The sequence below is a fragment of the Danio rerio genome, chromosome 15, assembly GCF_049306965.1.
Source record: "Danio rerio strain Tuebingen ecotype United States chromosome 15, GRCz12tu, whole genome shotgun sequence".
Classification (NCBI taxonomy): domain Eukaryota; kingdom Metazoa; phylum Chordata; class Actinopteri; order Cypriniformes; family Danionidae; genus Danio; species Danio rerio.
In genome coordinates this window covers 49,680,001-49,700,000 of record NC_133190.1, presented here as the reverse complement: position 1 = coordinate 49,700,000, position 20,000 = coordinate 49,680,001, and the positions used below count along the sequence as shown (strand labels likewise).

The window sequence follows — 20,000 nt, the reverse complement described above, 5'->3', positions numbered from 1 at the left end:
ATATATATATATATATATATATATATATATATATATATATTTAGTATATTAATATTAGTATATAAGTGCTCAGCATATATAAGTACACCCCTCACAAATTTATCCTTTAAATTATATATTTTTAATAGGAAGCTATGCAATATTATATTTGTGCAGACACAATCACTGTAAAACCCAACAGTCAACTTTATCAAATAAAATGAGTGTAGTTAACTCAAAATGTACTCAAAGTTAATTCTGTAGATTTGAAAAGAGTTTTGAACTGTAGCAATCGGTTTCCTCAAATGGTTTGAGTTACCTTAAAGAGCCCCTATTGTGGGTTTTCGAAAATGAGTTTCCATGTAGTCTGTAACACAGATCTAAGTGAAGGGAAATATCCAGCTAAGGCTTAAATCTGAAAGTGGACAGTTTTTAAAACTATTGATTCATCTAAAAAAAAAGAGTCGACTCATAGTGGTTAGAATGAATCGTCTTCATAACGAGTCTTTAGCCGTTTCGGTGTGACGTGATTACGAAACATAATTGTTGTGGGCGCAAACCAGGAAAAATGTAAACCTGCGCCAGCCCACTAACACAGCCGCGAAGTCATGAGTCAAGAAGACGCTGTGCATACCTGGATATTATTGGAAGTGTGAGGGGAAATAATTGATTCAGTAGTCTACACGCTTACAGCGGGTGATTCATTTGTTTGTTAAAGGAAGGATCAGAAAAGACTGGTGTATGAGACTTGTGAGAATGGGCAGACAATACACCAGGGGTGCGTGCAAACTAAGGCCAGTTTATTAGGCACAAAGGCAGCCCGCTACAAGCTGTGGAGAAGCGCTGGTGAGCACTACAACCCCCTGGCAGGGGATGGGATCTTTGGGCAAAGCAGAGTACATGTAAGCCCTGAGAACATATAACAATTCAGGCAAGAGGTGCCACAGCAATAATTGCAAATAAAAAAGAACTAAGTTACAGATGAGAAGGGAGAAAAGCTCGGTCACGGAAATCAGGCTTGGTAAATGATGTGCACTATCGGTTTCATTTTCACTGCTAAGTGCGGTTCATGCTTTCCGTGCAGGGGGTTATGACGGTCACGGGGTTATTGCATGGGCCCGTCCACTGGGCGCTTGACAAACCGCGCTGGGCATTTGTCTAGCGTTGAACGTTGTCGACCAATCGCAACAGGCTGTCATGGGTCCAATCAGCGCAGATTAGCTTCGTGCTAAGGAGGGGTTTGGGAACAAATGAATCGCTGAACGATTTATATAGGAGTCGCTGGGATAATTGGGTAAAAATAAATGCATATTATAAGACCATGAACGTGTTTTTTGACCTTGCATGCATATCAGTATGTTGTTGGAGACCCATATAACCGAAATATGAACCTTTTTCATGTATAATATGGGCTCTTTAACTTTTTGGGTTTTACAGTGTTTAGTTAGTCCCTACTGAAGCCAAATCTGGAGCTTATCTAACAAAATAACTTACGATAACGCTCCAAAAACGAGTACAACCTAATTTATATGTTATAGAAAAATATTAAATACAAATTTAAAAAAAGGAAAAATCAAGAGAAGCAAAAAAATTGAAATATTTTGTAGGCAGGGTTTAGACCATAAGGGCCCTATCATACACCCGGCGCAGTGTGGCGCAAGACGCGGCGCAGTAGTCTTTTGGTAGTTTCAGCTTGGCGCAAGAGTGGTTTTGAGGCGTTGCGCTACGCTGTTTAAATAGCAAATGCATTAGCACTCATTTGTGCGCTCATAGGCGTTCTGGTCTAAAAATGAAGGCGTTCTGAGGCGGACCGCTGGCGCGTTGCTATTTTGAGAAACTATAATAGATTTTTCATTAGACCAAAACAAACCCGGTCTAAACTCCGACGCAGAGTTGTGCCTCGCTTACACACTGCTTAATACACACAAGAGAGCAATAGGCAAATATCTTTACATATGAAAAAAATGTAAATATTAAGGATATATATATAGGATATAATAAGAATAGATATAGAATATAAATATAAAGGATTAAAATATTACAAAACTTTAAAAAAATACAAAAAATTAAAAAATTTTCTAGCCTACATAAATATGAAAAATCACTGCTTTTATGTCTTCTTCATCTTGGGAGGCTTTTTCAGTTCATTCATAACAATTTGCTTTTGTATAATGTTATTATTATTAGCAGTATTATTTATTATATGCACATTTATATTTGTTTTATTAAAACAAGCTTAGATTTGTCCACCTGTCAGGTTTTAGACCATATGGGGCATGGCAGGTGTATTTGGAAATAACTCAGGTTTTTGACCACACTTCATTATTATTGTTCATTTATTCGTTTGCTGGAAATTAGAACTGAATGTAGAAATAGTTTTGAAACAAATCTTTGCGCTTAACAAACGCAATTATTTATTTATAGGCTAATTGATGTCTGTGCGTGAAGGTTTCCCTATCCAAGAGCGAAAGTGAAAGTGATCCATTATCTCTCATTCTCACGCAGTAGATGCTCTGTTTAACTGTTTTCTGTTAAAAAACTGTGAACTGTTTGCTAGTGAAATGCTCATTTTTTCCACTTAGACTTACTTTGTGTCCTGTAAATAGCGAATGCGCTTATGGCGTGACGCAGCTGACTCTTAAAGGGAATGGGAGATGAGACTCTGATTGGTTTATTCTCAAAACACACCTATAACTCATTAAGAAAATAAACTCAACCCTTTTAGACCATGCGCCAAGGCGCAAAGCAGATTTTCCCGTCCGTAAATTAGCAAAAATACGTTCTGCATTTTGCGTTTGCATGGACCGTCAAAAAAGAGCCCTAAGTCACCAATTCCATTTTTGACAGAAGGAGGTCCATATTTATTTTACTATTTTCTTATTTTCTTTACTTTTAAATGAATAAACATCTAAAAAAGTAAGTGTAATATGGGCAGAACCATTTTGAGGAGCACCAGGGCCTTGCAGTGTTTCCCGGCGGGCGACTCGGGCGGCTCTTCGCTCTGTTTGGTGGCTGCGGATCTGCTGCCGTTGGTCTGCGAGTGCACATGAACACTGACGTCTCCTCCAGCTTTAGCTTTAGCTGTGTCTCCTCCACCGCCGCTGTAGGCTTTATAGCGGATCATAAGGATGATGATGAAGACCAGCACGGAGGCCACGATGATGCCGCCGATGATGATGATCATGGTTCCTCCCAGAAACTGGCTGGGCACGAAGCGGCACTGGTTAGTCTCCGGCAGAGTGTGGAAGTGAACGCAGCCCACCACGCGCGTCGCCGTCAGCGACGTGATGCCGTCGTCATACACCGCTAACACGCACAGCTCGTACTCGCGGCCCGCAGCCAGATCGTTGATCCTGAACGTCTTACTGGCTGACGGAATCATCCTGGCGGGAAAACACACAAGACGAACAGATGAAGTACAGGTGAAATTCAAAACTAACCATATGATTTTGTTAGTTCACATTGCTAGTGCTATGGCAGGGGTGTCAAACTCAATTCCTGGAGGGCCGAAGCCCTGCACAGTTTAGTTCCAACCCTGCTCCAACACACTTACCTGTAGGTTTCAAACAAGCCTGAAGGACTCAATTAGTTTGATCAGGTGTGTTTAATTAGGGTTGGAACTAAACTGTGCAGAGCTGCGGCCCTTTTGGAACTGAGTTTGACACCTGTGTGCTATGGTGAAGAATGCATCTGTGCATGTCATTCGGAAAGCAAATTGTTTGCCAGAACATTCATATCTGCAAATGCACTTCCTGTTAGTTTTCAGTTAAATCTCAGATTAGGTCTGTCTGAGGTATTGGGTGGGACTAACACACTTAACCACACCCCTTCAGCTGTCAGCTTTGACAACAAACAGAAAGGGTGAGGAGGAGGAGTCAGTAAGGTCTTAATAACCCTCCCCAAACCCCTTCCCCATCTTTCTGTAAGAATTTGTAGATATTTGAACTAGAAACAAGACAAAAACTCTTTGCAGGAGCCATTTGTTTGTTTTATTTAAAGATTTGTGTTGTTATTCTTGATTTCTTTTATGTTGGAGATTTGCACCCCCTGCAGGCCAGAGGAAGCTTAAGAGGCCTGGGTGTGGCCTATTGGAGAAGGGCCTGCTGGGAGCACATGGTCTTTAGACCTTACCTTCAGTGTTTGATGGCCAAATTCGTTTGCTTTTGTTTATTTCAGATCAGATTTTTTGTTAAACTACCTCTGCAATAAACAGCAACAAATTAAGACTTGATGTTCTATGTATTATTTGCAAAGGAAGCGTCTAAACCCCTCAGCAGACCCAAGATGAGACTAATTTGAAACTTTGAACAAGGATAGTCACAACACTCTTATATTAAAAAAAGTATTTATTTATTTATTTATAGCCGTCTGCTACAAAGCCATTTTTACACCTAAAAAAATATATATACAATAATAATAATACCAGCACACACATGCACCCAAAAACTCATATGAATAATAAATCCAGATTAAAATTACAATGCCTTTTAACTATTTAGCAAATATACTTAAGATGAAACATGCTGAAGCACTTTATATATATATATATATATATATATATATATATATATATATATATATATATATATAGTTTACAGTAGTAAAGGCTAAAGTATACTATGGTAACCACTATTAGTTCATGATGGTTACCAATGATTAGGCCCACACGGAATCTGCGCGCGCAGAATTCCGCAGATTTTCCACAGATTTTCCGCAGAATCTTGCAGATTTCTGCAGATTTTTAGCCCATCATTAATTCTGTTTATTTACTTGAGTAAATGTGTAGATCTGAATTTATTCAGTTTTTATTCAGTAATTTATTACTTTTTATTTAATATAATAAGGTGTAAGTTATGATACTCTGCTGGATACTCCCAAAATAATTTCGCAGAAATCCGCAGATTTTTACTAAAATTCTCCGCAGAAATAGCAAAAAATGTCCGCAGATTCCATCTGGCCTTACTAATGATATTATGTAGTGTAATTCATTAATGAATAGTTGTAAACATGTACTACAATATAATGCTTATTGCTAAATATTTCAACTTACTATAAATTACCTAAGTATTATAAATGGTAATACCTGGCTTTATTGGAGTTTATCTTTCAGCTGTTACATACTATAATGTGTTTCTGTTAAGTACAGCATATTATTTACAATAAATAATTGAACTAAACAATTTTGCCTCATATGATTTATTAATAGTTTTATTCATCAGATATGATTGACTTGGATTTAAGTTGCTTAGATTTAAAAATTAAATTGTAAACAATAGCTTAGATGTAGCGAAGCTACTTTTGCCATGTGGCTTTTAGCTTAGCCTGCTAAAATTTCCCAGGGGGTAGCTTTTAGTGTAATTAAGCTACATTTTACATAGAGTAGCTAATAACTTAGTTCAATACATTTTTCAAGTAGCTTTCCCAACACTGCATATAATAGTGTATAATAGCATTTAACATAAAGCATAATAGTGTGTAATAGCATTTAAAATAAATGCTGCATCACTATTCTGTCTATTTTGGCAGTCCTAAAATGCTGCACAGTGATTTAAAGGAATCAGCTAATTGCTCCTTTCAACCTGATCAGTTCAATTAATCACCAAATGATCTCATTTAGTGAAACAAATCAGAATATGAAGGACAATATTGCGAAATGATGTGCGTAAAACATCAACCATCAACCTGTGAGCAATGACCGTCAGTGTGCATCTTTCAAGAAGCATTGTTGTTTTTTTTCTCTGTAATGTTTGACATGAGAATGTCTTTCTGTTGTTCTCCGTCAGAAGCGCTGTGCTTTTATTTATTTCCACAGCTCTCGGTTCACGATCAGAGTCTTAAACAAGCCGCTGGAAATTAAATGTCGGGCTGGATTTACAGCTCTGATCCCGCATGACCCGAGAGCCGCTCTCTGATTGGGTGATCTGAAGGCGGGGTCTGTTCTGATTGGCTGATGATGTGCGAGGCGGTCAGTGGGGTCAAAAGTCACAGCGAGGAAGAGCTCAGTCATCATCAGGATGAAGACGGACACCTCACACCGACCTCGCATCAGATAAATCTCTTTTACACACCTTTTACAAGGATTTATGGAGGAATATGATACGGTTATCAACTGGCTTGTGCTTCAGGAACAAACACAGTAGCAGCACTATTCGCAGTAGTAGCATACTAAACACTGTTAACATTAACATTATAACACTGATATGTTATCATATGTTTTACACAGCGGATGCCCTTCCAGCTGCAACCTAGTACTGGGAATCATCTATACACACTCATTCACACTTATACGCTGTGGCTTATTCAATTCCGGTGTTGTGCTGGGAGGCACATGGTCAGTGTATCTTCTGGTCATGTGATTTTAATTTCAGAAACGCAAATTAAAAAATTAACCGTTTGTTTGATTTTTATTTTAAAATTCAAAAACAAATATTGAAATATAAGCATGATATATATATATATATATATATATATATATATATATATATATATATATATATATATATATATATATATATATATATATATATATATAAATATATATAGCATGTTTTAAATGAAACAACAACCTTTATTTTGACGTTATATGCAAGCATTAAGTTGAATCTGAAGTTTGACCACGAATCATTTCCAGTGTGGGAGCCATTAATACAGTTGTTCGTTATGTACATTTCATTAAGTCAAAGTATTTTAGAATAAAAATTAACAATTAATTTTATCTATCTATCTATCTATCTATCTATCTATCTATCTATCTATCTATCTATCTATCTATCTATCTATCTATCTATCTATCTATCTATCTATCTATCTATCTATCTATCTATATCAATATATATTTTGAGGTACTAATATGGACCCTTTGAAAAGGTAATACCCCAGTTACAGCTCGTATACCTTTATTTCTGAGAGTGTATTGTCAGTAATGCTATTATTATTATACACAAATATACATGTAATAATAATAGCAGTAGTAGTAGTATTTAAATCATCATCATCATCACAATCATCACTATAATAATAATAATAATAATAATAATAATAATAATTATTATTATTATTATTATTATTATTGTTATTGCCATTAATACCCTTATTAGTGCAAATAAAAATGCAATAATAATAATAAAAAACAACAAATATCCAATAATTAAAATAATAATAATAATAATAATGATAATAATAATAAGTACCATTGTTAATTTTATTATTGATATCATCCTCATCCTCATTAATAATATTACAGCTATAATGAATAATGCTGTAATTACTTATATTCTTATAATTCTTCTTATTATTATTATTTCTATGGAGCATAAACTCTTCTCTGAGCCTATTCTCCATCTGCCGTTCTCCTGTAAAGAGTGCCTCTGTTCAAACATCTGACTGATCTGCTGGAGATTTGCTGACTGTATTAATGTCCTCCTACATGAAGCCTCAGTAAACAAACGTCAAACGCTGCTCATACTGAGATCCTCCTGATAAACCTGAGCTCTTACCGCTGTTTCTGCGCTCCGTGACATTTACTTTACACGTCCAGTCTGAACACTCACGACAGCCAAAGCCACTTACAGACCAAACGCTTACATCAAAACAAACATTAAAGGGGATCTACGATGCAAAAATCACTTTTGTAAGAGGTTTAAATGCAGTTGTGTGTCAGCAGTGTGTGAAGAGCTCCAGCCTCTAAAGGTAAATATGAATTAATTCTATTTGTTATAATCAGGCTTAATAAAACAGAAACACTTTGATTGACATTCTCCCTTTGTACGTGTCATCAGAGGGGGGAAAGCCCAGCTCTCCCTCATTAGCATAAACAGCAGCCCTGAGTGAGAAGCAGCCGTCTGTCCATTAGCCATTAGAGTGTTTGAGCTGCTGAAGATGATGTCAGCATAGACTAAGAGGATTATAGATGTGGAGTTTTAGATGAACAGCGACAGGAGCGACATAGACTGACACAAGCATGACCACACACTCACACTGAAGCACACATGCATACCTGACCAGCACTGACAACCAGGCCCGGCGCCAGGTTGTCAAAACTGAGGGGGCACTTTAAATCCATAGGGGGGCACTAGACCTGGTGACTGATTTTGGTCTCTTGTTTCTTTCATTTAGGCTATTTATTCACATTTATTATTACTTTGCATTACTGCCTAAGTTACTGACCTAAGGCAGTAATATAGGCTACGTTTTAATAGTAATAACAATATAGTTTCGCTATTACGAATTTTATTAATGATGGTAATGCATACCGCTTATTAATGCAGATGGATCATGGCTTCAGAGCCAAACGAGTGCTTTAAATCATATGTTATTCTCCTTATTTCCGTTTTATTTCAAATAACAGGCATATGAATGTTTAAAGTTTTAGGTAAAGATGTCAAATTATGCCCACACATGCAAGCTGACCCATGATCAGACAATTCATTAAACCGGTAGATAAATATAGTGAAATCAGCTTAACCGAGTCATCCCGCTTCACGTAGCCTATTATCCAACCAACATCATTGTTAGGGAAAAGCTAAATGTTACAATTTTATGTCATTTAAAACAATTACTTAGTTACATTTTAAAGCATTAGTGTAGCCAGAAAAATACCTAAAAAAGATACCAAAATTCACAGTTATTACAGTGAAAATTTGTTAAATTTTGGCACGGATAACACGCAACTCAATATGCTATATAACTTTTTTTTTTATCATTTTAAATGTAAAAACAAAGATTTATTTTAGGCTATCATAAGTGTGCTTTTTTCGTGAAATTGTAAACCATCATAAACCATTAGGGTACTAGGCCTACCCTTATTTTATTTATTAATTATTTTATTTATTAAGCCTTTTTTTAATAGCTTGTTTTCAGGTTATTTTCATTTTAGGGCCATGAGCTACAAGTCAAAACAAACTCGATATGTTGTATTTTAGCTCTTAAAATAGATCTACAATATATTTTATGTTGTTTAATTTTGCATGAGCAAATAGCAGTATAGCATAAATGACATATTTTAAAAATATTTCATTCAGCCTACCTACAGCGCACGAGGTTTCTCGGTTGATCCGCGGTAAATCCACTTAAGCACTATATTCCATTTATAACACTGCAAACTTGACTTCGCAGGCCGATCATCTTTAAACCCAAAAGGTATTTATTATGAGTTATAGCTTGACTGCTGCTGCATAATGGGATGTTTCTCTACACAACTGTAAAAGTGCGCTTTTTAGCAAAATGAAAGCAAACTTTCAAAGGGTTCTGCGTTTTGTCAATTTTAGCTTAATTGTAATAATATTAATAATAATATTAATAAATAAATTAAAATATTATTTATAGTGTAGTCTACTGTGGGACTGTGCAGTAAACTATTTATTTTTATTAAAACATTTTTATTAGGCTACATCTTGCCGAATAACTAATAAATGACTGGCAGTTGCGTCTCTGCTAAAATTAATTTAACAGCAAATTTCTTATGTGTTTATTCTTTTAGCGCTCAAGAGAGTTGTGTTTAAATAATTAGTTAACCAAAACATGTAATGAATTAAGCTGCTCCTATCATGTCACCCATTTTCTCTGCGTTCTCCGTGTGCGCGTTTTAAAGGCTATTTACGGGCGCACCTGACCTGACGCGGGACCGGATCTCCGGACTATAGGACTGGCTTTAATCTCACCATTTTCATAATTCAATTGCTATGTCATATAGTTTAAAATATTTAAATGTGTGTTCTGAAGGTTGGAACGACGGGAGTGTTAATAATTAATGACGGAAAGAATTTTGAGTTTGAGTGAACAATCCCTTATGAAAACTGGGGGGGGCACAAACTCTTTCTGAGGGGGCAATGCCACCCTTTGCCCCCCCGTAGCGCCGGGCCTGCTGACAACACAGTTACTAATATTTTACATCTGCCACTATGATGATGCACAAGCGTCTGTAGCTCCGCCCTCTTCTGAAAAGAGCACAATCTCATTTGCATTTAAAGCGACAGTCACCAAAACACCACAATTAGGATCAAAGCCTAAAAGGGTCAGCTTCAGAGGGCAAGAAAACATTATTGGTGTGCTATTTTCAGCTTAAACTTAACACACACACAACTCTAGAGACAGCAGGGACTTATTTCACATCTTGCATAAGCTGTACAGCAAATTACCATACGATTTTAAGTTGAGTCAACTTTATTTATTTATTTTTTGGCAAAAATTATATCACATTTATTGTGTTATTATAATACTACATCCTCATTCATTCCTTTTCAGTCTAATTTTCAGTCTTAGGAGGGAGACTTCCCTCTCTCCAGACGGGGGGATCCCAAGGCGTTCCCAGGCCAGCCGAGAGACATAAGCTGCGTCCCAAATCGCATACTTATGCACTATTCTACGCCATTTTGTAGTATAAATAGTGTAAGTAGTGTGTTCACACTGAAAACACTAAAAATAATATGTGCACTTTAATTACCCGGATGATGCACTCATTCAGCCGGTAAAGTGAAGTGTGTGATGATGGACACTTCACGCACTCAACGACTGCAGGTTTGCTTATGTAGCGGAAGGGGCGGAGCTATCGGGCGCACATGTTGGATAACTTTATTTATTTTGGATGGAGAAAGCAAAATTCTCCAACGAGAGTGATTATAGCGCCTCCCGATGGTGAATGCGGCAATAATCACGGCAGGTAATATTTAATAATTCAGTCGTTTATTTCACTGATTTGGCAACCGTCAAACGTCATCAGGGAAACGGTTTGAATTTCCGCTTAGTAAAAAAACATTAGTGTGCCATTTGAGACAACACTACATACATGTACTATCCTGTTGAGTGTGTAAGTGCATAAGTACATAGTGCATGTGTGCATAGTGTATAGTGTGCCATTTGGGACGCAGCTATAGTCCCTCCAGCGTGTCCTGGGTCTTCCCCGAGACCTCCTCCCGGTGGAACATGCCTGGAACACCCCCCTAGGTAGGCGTTTAGGAGGCATCCAAAACAGATGCCCGAGCCAACTCAGCTGACTTCTCTGGATGTGGAGGAGTAGCGGCTCCACTCCGAGCTCCTCCCAGGTGTCAGCCTGTCTATGAGGGTGCACCTGCCACCATGTGAAGGAAACTCATTTCGGCCGATTGCATCTGAGATTTTGTCCATTCGGTCATGACCCAAAGCTCATGAGCATAGGTGAGAGTAGGAACGTAGATTGATCGGTAGATCGAGAGCTTTGCCTTTCGGCTCAGCTCCTTCTTTACCACAAGTGATCGGTACTTCAACCGCATTACTGCTGCTGCTGCACCAATCCGCCTGTCAACCTCACGCTTCATCCTTCACTCACTCATGAACAAAACACCACATCGTTTTCCATTATTGAACAATTATTAATTGTTTTGTTTAATTATTAGTGGCTAATAATATTTACGTACCAGTTAAAAGTGTTTTGTTTTAGTGTTTTGTTTAAGGGTTTGGCGATGTAACTTAATACGATACTAATTAAGCTATTTACCCTGATTTATATTGTTGAATGGTTATTTATTTTTAAATTTAAGAAATTATGTAATTATTATCCTCATATTTATCTATTGAAAGTAATATCTTTTCAATTTTTTTCCTACAATTTTAGGTTATTTCATTTTTTTTTTTCAGTCTGGAGTGTTTCCCCCGAGTGTGAAGAGCTGCAGAGGTTTTCATCAGTGTGTGAATGTTCTGAGTCTGATCTCTTCAGGTTGTGAAAGATCTTCAGAGGAATTGCTTTCTGTCGGCTGTAAAGGCCATTTAGAGTCAGTTCTGGAGATGGAAATCAATCCTCAGCTCAAATAGCCACTCAGTGTTTGCTTCTGCTTGTGTTTTTCTGCTGTCTTCTGAACTGACATGTGAATCTCCATCAGCTCAGATCAGTGATTGACTTCTGTCTGGATAATCTATCGCATATTATCAATACTACATAAAGAGTAGAAGTCAAAAATATTTGCCTCCTGTGAATTTTTTTTAAATTTCTTTGTATACATATATATATATATATATATATATATATACATACATATATATATATATATATATATATATATATATATATATATATATATATATATATATATATATATATATATATATACATATATATATATATATATATATATATATATATATATATATATATATATATATATATATATATATATATATATATATATATATATGTATACAAAGAAATAAAAAAAATTCACAGGAGGCAAATATTTTCTAAATGATGTTGAACAGATTCAGGAATTTTTCACAGCATTTTCTATTATATTTTTTCATCTGGAGAAAGTCTTATTTTTAATTTTTTTTTCATCTAGAATAAAAGCTGTAAATTATGTTTAATAATTTTTAAACCAATTTTAGGGTCAATATTATTAGCCCCCTTCAGCAATATTAGTTTTGGACTGTCTCCAGAACAAACCACTGTTATACAATGACTTGCCTAATTACCCTAACTTTACCCTAATTACCCTAGTGAAGCCTTTAAATGTCACTTTAAGCTGAATACTAGTGTCTTGAAGAATATCTAGTCAAATATTATGAGCTGTCATCATGGCAAAGAGAACTGATCAATTGGTCCTGGGCCGCACAATATATCATTAATTATTTCCATTTTATTTAATATCGGAGTCTGAACAATCTTTTATTTTGAATAAGTAAAAAAAAAATATTCTCTCTGTTAAAGCCCGATCACTTGAGTGCCCAAATTTAGCTCACAAGCAGCAAAATGAGTAAGAAACAGACGTCTTCGGAAAGTTTCTTTGTGAAGGGGAAAAGGCTCAGAGAAAGATCCAAGAACTCCCAAGGAATAGATCCACAACCCATTTGTCTACAAATCAGGTGAATCCAGCATGTCGGTGCAAGAAGATTAACTGATGGAGATCCAACATGAGGGCGCCCTTTTAGGTGTCGTTCGCATAGTTCGCGTAAGTTCGGACAAGCAGCGTGACGTGCTCGCGCCTTCCAGACCAGACGCACTAAGTTGAATGAATCAGCACCTCAATGTCCGAGGCCATGGTGCTCCACCGGACAAAGGTGGTTTGCCATTTCCAGGTTGGAGGAAAGTTCTTACCCCAGGTGGAGGAGTTCCAGTATCTTAGGGTTTTGTTCACTAGTGAGGGAAGGATGGAGCGTGAGATTAACAGGCGGATCGGTGCAGCGGCAGCAGTAATGCGGTCAATGTACCGGTCCGTTGTGGTAAAGAAGGAGCTGAGCCAAAAAGCAAAGCTCTCGATTTACCTCTCAATCTACAATTTTTACTCTCACCCATGCTCATGAGCTTTGGGTCATGACTGAAAGGACAAGATCTCGGATACAAACGGCCGAAATGAGTTTCCTTTGCAGGGTGGCAGGTGCACCCTTATAAACAGTGTGAGGATCTCTGTCAACTGGGAGGAGCTCCGAGTAGAGCCGCTACTCCTCCACATCGAGAGAAGTCAGCTGAGGTGGCTATGGCATCTGTTTCGGATGCCTCCTAAATGCCTACTTAGGGAGGTGTTCCAGGCATGTTCCACCGGGGGGAGGCCTCGGAGAAGACCCAGGACATGCTGGAATGACTATGTCTCTGGCTGGCCTGGGAACGCCTTGGGAGGAGCTGGAAGAAGTGTCTGGAAGAGGGAAGTCTGGGGTTCTCTCCTAAAACCCGTCCCCGAAAAAAGCGGATGAAAATAATGATGACGATGATGTACTTGCTGAAATATTTCAAAGGATTAAATTGCAATATTTCAAGAGTAATTAATAAAGTGAGCTAAAACCTCATTATTTCATTTACCAGAAACAGGTAATTCTTCAACTACGGGCACTTTTATGTCTTTTGATTATATATCCAAATATATCTGTAATTTTGTTCAAACTCCACTTTCTTTGTCAAACTAACAATAAAACCTACTTAAAAACAAATACTAGCTTTCTATTATATATTTTTTCATATTATTCAACCTCCTTTTAGGTGTCAAAATCATTGTTTTCACCCTGACTCACACCAGAGTTTTAAATTCAACAATGAAAATAATGTTAAAATATTATTTATCCGGTATCTATTAATGTATCTTAATTAAACACTGGTGAAATAATTTAAAATAGTTTATAGTTGTTAAGGTGGGACTATTATCGATAGTATTATTTATACAAAATATAGCTGTCTCAGAGTATCAGTGTCATTTCCAGCACAACACTGTAATGTCGCTTTGAAAAGTGTGTGTGAGAGTTTATTTAGGTGGTTTCTATTAAACTGAATAGTGCCATCTGAGAACATCTTCAAGATGGAGGGAATTTACATTTTTATCAACAACACGAAGAAAATCAAGGTAAATATTGCGGGATAAGGAAATACATTTATTCCACGTCATTTCCAAACATGTTGTACCTTCAATGATGTTTTTAAAAACCAAACAAAATGAAGGAAAATAAGAGTGTTTTGTAGACATAAAAGGCTAGTATCAGTTCAAAGCTAATCGCTGAAGCTATCCTCCATTTTCTTACAATAAATTGTTGAAATGTCATTTCCACCACCACACACATTTAAAAAAAAGTATTTAAAAAGTTCATATCGCACATTAAAAGTGTATTCAATCTATAAGCTCATGCTCTATTTATTATACAAATATTCAGTTTATTTATTTTCTAATAAGCTCTTAACCAAATTTAAATAAAATTTTCGAGTGTGACAGGTGTACAATTTAGCATACAGCTAATTTATTTTATTGACAAATGTATAATTATTATATATAGTGTGGAAAGATTGGTTAAACTAGATACAAAAATGATCTTAGACAATGTTTGTGTCACAACCAGCGATCGCTTCCCAGAGGATCGCTGGTTCTCACATGAACTCTCAGAACTACATTTCCGCATTTCCCAGGACTACATTTTCATACTTGCACTGCTCCCAAACACGCACGTCTGCTCATTCATATATCCTGATTGCAAGCACCAGCTGAGCCTTGTTCACAGATTGATTTAATTCCATTGATAAGCCACTCATTCACGCTTCCAGTTGGCCGAGTCTTGTTTTTCCTGTGTAACATTACAACGCGTTTCCCTGTCTTGTTTCTCCGTGTTTCGATCCTAGCCTAGTACCCTTGTTATCCTGTTTAGCCGCCTGCCTTTTGACCTTTTGCCTGTTTAACGTTTACGATTCTGGACTGCCTTTATATACCCGTTTGCACCTGATGACCACTGCTTGCCTGACTTTGAATAAACTGCATATTGGATCTTACCTCCTGTTGTCTCCTGTCACTCCACCCCAGTCGTGGTAACAGTTTGACTGCCATCATTTATTTCATATTGAAATAAGCTGTATATTGAGATGTGCTAGAATTGACATTTGTTCAGGTCATGATGGAGAACATGTTTCTCTTCTTATCTAAGTCAGTCCTCTTACAGATCTTAAAACTAGACAGATTGTTTAAACTTATAAGGCTTTGTTACGTTAATTTTGAACAACTTTTTTTTACTCAACTTCACAAGTCTAAAAGTGCCCGTTAGGGTTGTAACGGTATGAATTTTTTACGGTATGATAATCGTCTAAAACAACACCACGGCTTGACGGTTTCGCGGTATACGGTATTAAATAGTAATTCTCATAGCAAAGACCCTGAAAAGAATAAGAACACGTTTTCTGACTGAACAAAGGTTTTATTTCAACAAACTTTTGAAAGAACCATTTTAATAGAACTATAGAAGTCTTTTATAAAAATAAACTGAAAAATCTCCCATTTTAATAAATTAAATTAGAAGGAATAAACAAGCAGGGTCTTTTAAGATTAGACAAAAATAAACTTAAACTGTCCTTCCTTATAAGTAGGATAAATGGGAGACCAAAAGTGCAATACCAAGTTTATGGCTGTAAACATGTATGTAAAGCGTTGTTTTTTTCAGTCTAGGTTGTGATGAAGAAATGTAAGCATGTTGAGATTTTCAGGACTTAATCTTGACCGCTGAAGTGAGAGAATGTGTCCACTTGTACAATGAACAAATAAAAAAATAATAAATAATGTGTCAAAGTCCAAATAAACATGGTGCAAATCCTCAGTAAAAAATAGATATAAATATTTACTATACTATAAATAGTTACATAACGAAACTAGATTCAATATGGAACATCCTTAGGTTTTATGTGCCAGCATGGATATGGTTGTCTGTGGATATGGATTTGGATATGGTTGTCTGCAATGCAGACAAACAGCTGCACCTTCATTTGCGTCTTTTGAAAACAGCAAGAGCAGCAGTTCGTCTTTGCTGTGTCACTGTTTTGTCATGTTTCTGTGCTGCTGTGCATGCAAAAGTACTTAGTATGAGAATTATTTCATGCAAAACTTTTTTTTTTTTTTTGCGTTTTATTTAGCCGCGCATAAATGTATGCCTTTCTCTCATTCCGTGTTGTTCAAAAAGCTCATTGTTGGTCCACAAACAAAAGCGAAACCTATGCTTATTGGTTGTGATATAGCGAGTTTGAACCAATCTGGGCATGGAGGAGGGACAATGCATCAATGTATCATGTCTGGTTTGTCCGGAGACACAGTGACGAGCGTTTCTTTGTCAAATCAGCGTTGTCAAATTTTGATGACGTAACCGCACTGATTCCGGAGCCTCTGAAAGTGTGATACAGCACTGGAATGCTGAGATTCTCTTCTTTATGCCAATCTTTGAATTGTATGAATCGGATCAGCGGATCAAAAGTTATTAAACATTTAAGAGCAATACTTATTTTTAGCCGCGGGCGGCTGTCTCGGTCTTTAAGGCTTAAAACCGTTGATATGCAATTGTTCATGGTATGATAATCGTGCACGTTCATATCGTGGTAAACCGTCATACCGGTATATTGTTACAACCCTAGTGCCCGTAGATGAAGAATGGCCCATAACATTACATTGATTTCATTATTTTTTTGTGTGCCATTCCACACAAAAAAAAACATTTGGCATGACCTCTTCTGACCTTGTTAATAATAGAATAATTCTGAGCAATAAAAGTGCTGAGGAGGCAAACGTAACAAACTAATGTTAAGGAGCAAGCTCATTGGCTGCTGGGGCAACATGTAGTCAATGTCATAGGAGCAGATTAGGTAACCTATCAGACTACATGCGCATGGACAGAACTTTGTATCGCTATATTAAATCTAAGTGACATTTGTCTGTGAGGCTTTTCTTCCAGCGCAAATACACCTGAGCTGTTCAATATCAGTATTATCAGCACATTTATCATGAGCGGCGTCTGACCTTTATACCTCACAGTCAGATTTCCTCCTCATTGTTGGTTAAAATCTGCCTCTATACTGCGAGTCTTCAGGGCTGTCAATAATTCAGCTGATCTCTGAAGCCTCTGTTATGATGCAAATGCACCTGAGAGTCTTCAGTCCACTGGAGATCTCGGAGATTTCATTCAGTCTTTGTATTTCTGGACAAATCTCCCACTACAAGCAGCACTCGCCAGCACAAAAGCTGTTTAACGCTAAACCTGTCGCAATAAAAGCCGAGGCAATTTCACAGCTTCCTCTGGAAATGAGTGTCTGTGCTTTAAAGGCTGTTTCTGCTTTATTTGGATCTGTTACTGAAAGGGAAAGCTATTTTAACAAAGATTTTCAGTGTATAATAATGGAACAATGTGGTTCTGCTGCTTGGTGAGTATTAATGGATTCAACCCAGGCTCATTAATGACATGTACCCCTGTATACATTTCTAGAGAGTGAGAAATATGGCATAATGTTGTTTTTTTTGCAGTTTTTGTTTTCGCAAATCCATCAGAGGTCGCCATGAATGCTTTTTCAGATCTCAAATTTTCAGTTGTGCCATTTGCGCCTGCTGTTCTCACGTAAATCCATCAGAGGCAGCTGTTGACTTACTAATTTACAAATCCCTCACCTACCCCTTCCTTAAACCCAACCAAAAGTGTTTTCAAAGCACCGATTGACCCGATCACCCCATCCACAAACCCATTCAAGTGTTTTCAAAAGCAAAGATTGACCTGATCACCCCCTTCCCTAAACCCAACCGATAGTTTTTTCAAAAGTACAGATTGACCGGATCACTGCTTGCCCTAAACCCAACCGATAGTGTTTTCAATCGCACTGACTGACTCACCCACCCACCTTCTTCCCTAAATTCAACCAATAGTTTTCAAAAGCAGTGATTGACCCAATTACCCCCTCCATAAACCCAACCGATAGTGTTTTCAAAGCACTGATTGACCCGATCACCCCATCCCCAAACCCAACCAAGTGTTTTCAAAAGTCCAGATTGACCCGATCATCCCTTCCCTAAACCCAACCGATAGTTTTTTCAAAAGTCCAGATTGACCCGATCACTGCTTTCCCTAAACCCAACCGATAGTGTTTTCAAAAGCACCGATTGACCCACCCACCCACCTCCTTCCCTAAATTCAACCAATAGTGTTTTCAAAAGCAGTGATTGACCCAATCACTCCCTCCATAAAACCAACCGATAGTGTTTTCAAAAGCAGCAATTGACCTGATTACCCCTTCCCTAAACCCAACCGATAGTGTTTTTTAAAAGCACCAATTGACCTGATTACCCCTTCCCTAAACCTGACCGATAGTGTTTTTTAAAGCACAGATTGACCCAATCACTGCCGTCCCTAAACTCAATCGATGGTCTTTTCAAAAGCACAGATTGACCCAATCACTGCCGCCCCTAAACCCAACCAATTGTTTTAAAAAGCACAGATTGACCCAATCCCCCCTTTCCTAAACCCAACCGATAGTATTTTCTAAAGCACAGATTGACCCAATCACTGCCGTCCCTAAACCCAACCCATAGTGTTATGAAAAGCACAGACTGACCCAATCAAGGCAAGTCTTATGTATGTGAGTCTTTTCTATGCATCTTAGACCCAAATGTAAAAAAACTGACCCTTTAAGGGATGTAATAATAAAGTTTTACCCTTTAGCAGTCACAAGACTGGAATCTCAGGTTTAAGGCGGAACTCATGTCTAGGTTCAGACGGAATCTGCGGATGTTTTTTGCTATTTCTGCTGAGAATTTTGGTAAAAGTCTGCGGATTTCTGCTGAAATATTTTGGGATTATCATAACTAAAACCTTAATATATGAAATAAAAAATAATATCTTTTAACTTTCATTTAATTATTAAAATGCAAATCCAGTAAATTTGCAAATCAAATTTAAATATACAGTATGGCAGGAGCGGTCAGGTGCGGAATAAAACCTTGCGGGAGAAGGTGGGAAGGGGACTAAACAACAGTCCCACACAGACCTCTAGTTGGTAGTGCAAAACAATACAAAAGCCAGTGCCGATGTCCACACTGTAGGGTTCGTTTTAAAGATAAAATGCAGCCATATGTACCCCTGGCAGCATAATTTGACTCTCCAGAATTGTATACGGGGGTGTGTTTTCAGAATGAGCCTGTGTTGAATGGATTACATGTAATTTGCATTAAGTAATCAGATTCCAAAAATCAAGTACCTATAATAAGAGCAAACTGCAATTGTAATAATTGATAACTAATAATTAATAATAAACTACTGTTATAATAACTGACTTAAAATGCTGTCATGTAATCTGTAATTAGTTACTGATTACAATTCAAAAGTAATCTACTCTACTCTGCTGCCACGTTTGCTTGTTCAAAATACTAGACCCAAGTTTAGTTTTAATTTTTTATTATTATTATTATTATTATTATTATTTGCATTAAATAAATAAATAAATAAATAAATATTAAGTATTAATTATTTATTATTAATTATTATTATTATATTTATAATAATAACAACAATGCTGATAATAATAATAATAATAATAATAATAATAATAATAATAATAATAATAATAATTATTATTATTATTATTATTGTTGTTATTATTACATTTATTATTATGATTATTATTATGATTGTTATTATATTTATTATTATTATTATTATTTGCTGTAATTAAATAAATAAATAACTAAATTAATTAATTTAATTAATTTAATTTATTTAATTTATTTGTTTTTTAATTATTATAAGAGATTATATAACTGGCTGGCAATGCTGTCATGTAATTTGTAATC

At 36.6% G+C, this 20,000-nt stretch overlaps 1 protein-coding gene across 4 annotated transcripts in view; it reads right to left on the bottom strand.

Moving 5' to 3' along the window:
* Positions 1–20,000, bottom strand: part of lrfn1 (leucine rich repeat and fibronectin type III domain containing 1) — a 346,207-nt gene that overhangs the window by 4,539 nt on the left and 321,668 nt on the right. For all 4 annotated transcript variants that reach the window (XM_073922832.1, XM_073922833.1, XM_073922834.1 and 1 more), the window contains 1 exon segment: positions 2,918–3,362. In XM_073922832.1, coding sequence (XP_073778933.1) covers positions 2,918–3,362 — 445 coding nt within the window.